This window comes from Malaclemys terrapin, chromosome 13 (assembly GCF_027887155.1).
Source record: "Malaclemys terrapin pileata isolate rMalTer1 chromosome 13, rMalTer1.hap1, whole genome shotgun sequence".
Classification (NCBI taxonomy): domain Eukaryota; kingdom Metazoa; phylum Chordata; order Testudines; family Emydidae; genus Malaclemys; species Malaclemys terrapin.
The window spans coordinates 25,783,203-25,790,413 of record NC_071517.1 but is presented as its reverse complement, the minus strand read 5'-3'; the positions used below and the strand labels follow the sequence as shown (position 1 = coordinate 25,790,413).

The 7,211-nt window shown below is 51.7% G+C and overlaps 1 protein-coding gene across 8 annotated transcripts in view; it reads right to left on the bottom strand.

Moving 5' to 3' along the window:
• Window positions 1-3,879: 3,879 nt before the first annotated feature.
• MYOCD (myocardin) overlaps window positions 3,880-7,211 on the bottom strand; it is a 95,110-nt gene continuing 91,778 nt past the window's right edge. For 7 of the 8 annotated variants that reach the window (XM_054048062.1, XM_054048063.1, XM_054048065.1 and 4 more), the window contains one exon: window positions 3,880-6,592. In XM_054048062.1, the coding sequence (XP_053904037.1) occupies window positions 6,033-6,592 (560 nt within the window). In that variant the 3' untranslated portion in view covers window positions 3,880-6,032. The remainder of the gene's footprint in view (window positions 6,593-7,211) is intronic. The other variant, XM_054048069.1, reaches the window with a different exon arrangement.

Genomic DNA, 7,211 nt, shown 5'->3' with positions numbered 1-7,211 from the left:
GTATGGGGGGGTGAGGAAGGGCAGAGCTTGGGTGAGCGACTCAGGCCCCTTGGGGAGGGGGGTGGCTTGGGTGAGTGGCTCTAGCTAGTCCCAGGTAGGGGGGTGCAAGGGGTGCTTGGGCCAGCCCTGCACGGTGTCCCGTTTTCCCTTTGGGAAATATGGTGACCCTACTCCCTGCAGACACTTGTCTTTCACCGTCAGGAGGTCTCACCCAACGATGCTGAGCACCCTCCCTTCCCCCCAGAGCTGGATGTGGCCCAGCAGAGACCAAGCGTGTTTTGGCTGCGAGGGCAGATAAGGCCCAATGGCGCTAACATGAAGTGTGATCACCCAGTGACAGCTCTCAACAGAGCACACTTGGTGCATTGTGCTCTGCACACGCTTCGGCTCTGTCCCCCAGCAGTCAGGGCTGGCACCAGCAAACCAAGCTGGTGCTTGGGGCAGCACATTTTCAGGGGTGGCATTCCAGCCAGCTGTGTGTGTGTGCGTGCTTGCTTGCTTGGGCAGCAAAAGCCTAGAGCCAGCCCTGGCAGCAGCAGCGTGTCCTGCACCGGGGGTGCCCTGGGGCCGCTGCAGTTCGCGTCGGGGAGCAGCGCCCGCACCTTATGGCTGGGTGGGCTCCGAGCACAGGACACTCAGGCTGGGGGCCGCCCCTCGGGGCACACGGAGCTGCCTTCAGGTGCCGCAGGGTGGCCGCCCCCCAGCACTGCAGCTGGGGCTGGCAAAGCGGCCAGAGCCGCCCAGGGACTGCGGCAGGGCAGCCAGAAGCAGCAGTAGGAGCGGGGCCATAGAGGGCGGGGTGCTGCTGTGCGGGGCCCACGTCCCGCTCTCTGGGGCTCCGCTCCCTCTGGGGCTGCCCTGCCCCGGCTCCTCAGCCCCCTGCCGGGCAGTCCCCCGGCTCTGCCCTTCCCGGTCCCGGCCAGTCCTGGAGGCGGGAGCCCTGTCTGGAGGGACCCTGGGCTGAGGCGCGGCCCGGGAGCCCCGCTGCTTACCCTGACCCTGCCAGCGCTGTACTGGTTGGAGGCGAGGGGGGAGCGGGCAGAGTCAGCGCTGGTGGGGAGAAGCCCAGCGCTGGGGCGGCAGGGGGTGCGGGTGGGGTGGGGGGGAGAGCCCAGGGCTGAGGCTGGGGGCAGCCAAAATTTTTTTTTGCTTGGGGCGGCAAAAAACCTAGAGCTGGCCCTGCCAGCAGTCATGGTTAGTTGTGGCAGGGGAAGAGAAAGGAGCGAGGGGACAAGCACAGCAGGTTTTCTGGTGCAGGAGCTTTGCAGCTTGAGGTAAGGACCACCTGGCGTAAGTCCCAGCACCCCCTCTGGCTGGTTAAGGAGAGGTGCTGGTGAGTTTCAGCAAGGCCCCTGTTTTTTCCTGGGAGGTTGGTGGCTGCAGTAGAGAGCCCTGAGAGTGCTGGAGGATGGTCCTGGCTCTAGCACGGGTGTGGTGTTCAGAATAGCTAGAGAGGGCTAGTGCCACAAAGGGGACTCAGAGTGAGCACTGCAGTCCCTAATGTTAGGCGCCTCGTCCAATCCACAGTCTGGGTGAGGCATTCAGCCTCCCTATACAATGCCTGGGGAGAGTTAGGCACCTACGAATGGGAGCCACAACACCAGCATGCGGAGTTAGCAGCTGCCTCTGCTAGTCAGGCAAAGGCATTAGAGAAGGGGACTGGCTGCCATTCTCATGCTGTAGCTCCCTCTCTGGGGCCCAATGAGTCTTTCATTAGTTAGCCACAGTGGAACAGCTTCAACAAGCAAGAACGAGGGGTTCCCCACATCAGAGTGCGCCATAGCTTGGTGGTTAGCGCGCACCCCTAGGAGGCAGCAAAGCCCAGCATTTCCCACGTGCCTGGTCTGTGCTGTAACCACTGAGCTACAAGTTACGAGGGAGATGAGGCTCGTCCTTCTTCCCCCCACCCTCCCAGCTGTTTTCTGTGAGCTCTGGGCCTGCAGCTGGGTTAGGCGGGGGATGCCTAGCTTCTCTTGGGTCGTGCAGCGGCAGGCGCCTAGCGTGAGGCTGCAGTGAACAGGCACAGAGCCAAGGGCACTGCGGGAACGTCTTCTGCAAACAGGCACCAAGGGCACTTTGGCACCTACAGGGTTCGAGGGTAGCTATATGGGGGCTTGGTGAGTTCCAGTGAGGCCTGATTCTGAGATTTAGGTGTTTAAGTGTCGTTGAGAATGCAGCCCTATAGTAATTCGGGTCTCCTTGGAAGAGCCAGGCACAGGCAGAGGTCTCAGAGATTGCCTCGGCATCTGCAAGAGAAACCTTTACTTTTTATTATCAATTAATAATAGTAGCAATCCGATAATTAAAGGATTAATTCTGATTGGCTAATTTACTCACAGCATGAGTAAATGATGATCCAATCAGACTGCAGAATTTCCAACCTGCACCATGATCAGAGAATTGACACCAGAGCTAACTGACAATCCGTTCTGTAGCTGCGCCAGGGAATGCGCCAGCTGCTTTGCTGGTTTCATGTGCAAAGCTGTGCCATTCTCCTTGTTCCTTGGAGTCCAGGGAAGCAAGGAGCCTCAGGCAAAGCTGGCAGGCAGGGCTCCCCACTGGTACATTGCAGCAAGCCAGGGGATAACAGAACACAGCTCGATCTGTCGAGAGAACCCAGCAGACATTTGACACAGAAGCTAGTCATGCTGGGTGCGAGAAGCTTAGCTTCTGAGGCTTCCACAGCACGCTGGGAAAGCATAAGGTGTTTGGGCAGCCACTAGCGCACCAGCCATTTCATTCTAACGGGACAGTATAACTCACATCTGATCCAGAGATCAGATTTTCTAAAAGCTCTTGCAACCCTCAGACCAAGAGAAATGCTCCAATTAGCTTGTTATGAACCTGCCAGTGAAAATGTGGAGTTTAAATAAATACAGAGCCCTTAAGGCTGAGCTCCTGAGAAGCCCACAGTGAACTGTGTGACACTGAACCCCCTATTTGTCATAATAATAATATTATTATATGGTTATGGCATAATTATCATGCATTTTGTACAAGATAAGTCATGTCAGGTGTCATTGGAAAAGTTATGATTTGCTGAATATGATTATCCTATTTGTATGCATGTATCATTTTTGTATCTGAAGTTATAAATACTGACTATGTATCTGTACTTCAATTGTAGTTACACCTGAATAATGCCAACTAGACAAGATGCTTTCAGTCTAGATAGCCTTTTGGAAAGGGCCTATTCAGGGCAATGAGACCTGGGGATTCCAAGCTGCAATGCAAGTGCAGCTTGTCCCATAAGAATCTGCAGCCTGCCTGTCTCATCAGCCCAGGTGAGAATTTGCTATTTCATATCCTATCTTTCTAGTATCTTAGACTTAGTTTGTGTTTTGTTTATTTACTAGGTAACCTGCTTTGATCTGTTTGCTAGCACTTATAATCACTTCAAATCTATCTTTAGTAGTTAATAAACTTATTTTATGTTTTAATCCAAACCAGTGAGCTTTGACTGGAGTGTTTGGGGGAAATCTCTGCTTGGTTACCACAAGTGTGCACTGTTCTCTTCACATTGAGGGAGAGGCAGCCCAGGTATTAAACCCATATACTGGCCAGATTTGACCAGGGCAGGATGGTACAGCACTGGGGTGCTAGGCTGGGAGGCTGGTAGCTAGAGAGCCTGCATGTGACTGCAGCTGGGTGTGTCCCTACCTGTGTGAATGCTGGTGAAAGTGTGGGCTGGAGGGCTTTGCAGCTTGTCACAGCAGCACAGTGTGAGAGGGAACCCAGGCTGGTGGGTCAGAAGGCGCAATGGTTCCCCGGTTCCAGGTGGCACCCTGGGGGGAACCTGTCACAAACTGAACACTGAATTCAGTGGCTGTCCTTCTCCCAGCTGAGCAAAATGAAGCAGCAATCAGAGAGCAGAGAGAGTGACAAGGCAAGAGGGTATTTAATAATGAAGGTGTTGTTGGTAACATAGCTGAGGAAACGTGTCTGTTTACAAGTTTTAAGTTGACAGCATCACTTTAAATAAGGAAATACATTTGTCGAGAGGAGAAAACTATCTGGAAAGCCCTGTACATTTAGGCAGTGCAGCAGCTAAACTACTCTGGATTCAAGTGCTATTAAAATTCACCATGGAATGGTTTCTAAAATCTCTCACTTATAAAAAAAGAAATTCTTTTAACAAATTGCAACTTGTGATTGTTCTAGCTACCAGTGTCCGGTGAACATTTGTACAATAGAAAAGTGGTGCTTTAAATAGTGACTTAAAAAAGCTACTAACATGTTCTTTATACAACATGCAACAACATAATATCTCATCACTGGGGCCAAAGAGGGCTGCAGAGGGCTCCTCCTCAGACTCCAACAAACCTTCAGCAAGTCACCCACGTGGGAGTGCCCCTGCCCCACAGTCCCTTTGCACTGGGCTCTTCCCCAAATGACTGCATGGCCAGTGTGCTGCCCTTCCAGTAACACAAATATTAAATACACGCAGGCTGGAAATATTTTAACAATCTTTGTCAGGAACAATATTTACTTTTGCAAAACAGCTGACAGGTAATTCCTAAAAAAGTAGATGCATCTCTAAAACAGTAGATATCAGATTATTTGGTGGAAGCCAAATGGTGACGAGCTGGCCCTTTCTCACCGGAGAGCCTGGTGAACAATATTGCACCGTGATTCAGAGGAGAAAGGCAGGTGGCTTCCTACTGCAGCCAGGACTGCAGCAAAGCATCTATCTCTGATGAACTGGGAAGAACGAGCTCCTCTAGCCTAGTGGATTCACAGCTCTTCTCCGGATGACCTTGCTCTGAGCCGAGCAACTGGCGGGGCAGCAGTAAACTCAGCAAAAGGAAGGAGAGAGAAGCAAAGGGGAGAGGGGCGGCAGGGAGGGGGGCTGGCATAGGGAGCATAGACTGCACAAACAGATGGTCACACAAACTCCAGCCATAATTAAGGACCTGTTTTGACCCATTCCATTTCTTGGGGAACACACAGGAGGGGCTATTTATTGCAATTGAATTTCTGTGGCTCTCCCCCACCCTCAGGGTTTCCTGCAAGTTCAGGAGAAGTTCATCCTCAGGTTTCTCATACTGCAGAGAAAAGCCCAAGGGATCCCCTCCAGAGCTTCGGTTTGTTTACTTCCCAATTCAACAGGCTCCTTGTCCCCTGCTGGAGACATATTTATACCACACCAGTAGGAAATCGACAGCTCCGTCAGTGCATCAGGTTCTTTCAGTAGCACTATGAGCAACCTGAGCAGCTGGAGTCAGGTATCAGGACATCTGTGGTTTGGGCTTCTTTGAGGTTAAATTATAAAATGTAACTGTGCAGCATGGAACACGCCTTGGCTTTCACTCACTAAAAGTGACCATATGAGATGTGCTCACATGAATTCTGGCACATCTCTGACATGGCACAACTCACTGCCCTTGACTGGAGAGCAGCTGTCTGTGCTATGGGGACTTGGCTTCAAAACCATTTTCGATCAATGACTAACTGGAATGGAGACAGGAAGCAAAGCGAGGTGGGCCTGGCTGTACAGTGAAGTGTATTTTGTCACTGTGGTGGGCAGAGAGAATGGCACTAGCTGCCCACAAGACTTCTGACCAAACTGGGCCTTTCTCCATGGCTAAGACGTGCCGTGCAGTATTTCTTAAAGGAGATGAGGCGGCTTTGGGTAGCAATGCCTTGGACCCTGTTCTGGATGCTTTCATGCTTCCTCCCAGGTGAGGTCTCTTTTCCACACAATATGTCACGAGCTACTCCAGTTCTCATGTGAATGGCTGCTAAAACTGAAAAAGCATTAAAAAAATGTTTTAGAGAAGTCTCATTTTTAAAAGGCATCAATAGCCACATAGGTGTGAAAAATAAAGGGTCAGTGTCATTGTACTGACAATTCTTAGTCACTGAAAAAGGATAGGAATTATGTACTGGGAAAAATACTCCAGTTTCCCCTGACTGGTTGGCACATTAGCCCTTTGGGCCAGGACTCAGTTCCTGTTGGTTCTGTTGTTTAATGAAAGGACTTGTGGTTGGCTGCTTTTGCTGTACATCCCCATCTGTATTGCCACCACCTTTCACCACTGCTGTAAGTGAAGGTCCATGGTGGTGTTTAAGCTGAGATCAGTGACGTCTAGGAAATCTATATTGAAGAGGCTGGGCCCGGTGGTGGTGAAAGAGCCAAAGCCAGTGGCTGAGCTAGGTGGGGTGAGATCCAGCCATTCCATCGTTTCCCAGGGCGATTCAGTGAAACTCATTTGTAAACCGGAGCCTTCAGCGGAGGAGGGTGACAGTTGGGTCTCCATGGGCGAGAGAGGAATCTCCTGGGATGTCAGAAGTTCATCTGCAACTTTGCTGGAAAACCCATCGATCAGCCCTTCAAAGTGAGACTCCTCACCGCCCATTTTCAGGAGGGGGATCTCACTGACCTTTCCCAGGGGACTCTGGGAATTTAATAAGACTTCGAGGTGAGTGTCATTGCTGCCAGTGCAGTGGTCAAATGAGAGTTGGGCTGAGGAAACATGTTCAAATGGAGCAGAGGCCTTTGGAAGTGAAGCGCTGGCGTTCCCTGAAGACACCGTTATCTGAGGTACTTTTTGGAGGCAGGAACGATCTTCTTTGGCAATGGCTGGCATTTCTGTTTGCAAAAGAAATGGAGAGCTTAGACCCATGCCATGTAATAGCCTGAGCCATCTGCACTGGCCACATGCTTTGACTGCCTGCTTTCCCTCAGAGCCTACTCCACCGTTCTGCTCCACTCAGCGTTCCCCCAACCTTATCAGTGCAAAAATGGACATCTTCCAACAAGACTTCCTTTCTCCCTGCACCATTTACCCCCACAGACACACACTTCACATCCATCCACCGGCTCCCTTTTCTCCAGCTTATCAAACACAAACTGCCTGTCTTCAGTTGCAAGGCCCTTCCTGGCTTAGCCCCTGTACTACTTATCCTCTTATCTGCAGTCGTGCTGCCGCCAAGGATGCCAGCCTACATTGCCCATGAGTTTGATTTTCCAATACACGCCTTTGTGCTGTCCCCCACGTTGCCCCTGTGCATGGGAGGAGCTCCCCAGAGACATCTGAAAACCCATCACACTGTCCTCCTGCAACTGCCCCCTTGCAACAACCCTCTGCTGAGAGACCTCGGACAGAGAGTGCACTGGGACTGCTGCTGACACTGATCAGCATGGTCTCACTGGGGAAAGGAGAGCCAGCCCAGGGTATGTGGGGGAAAGTGCGGCACAGACTGGATGG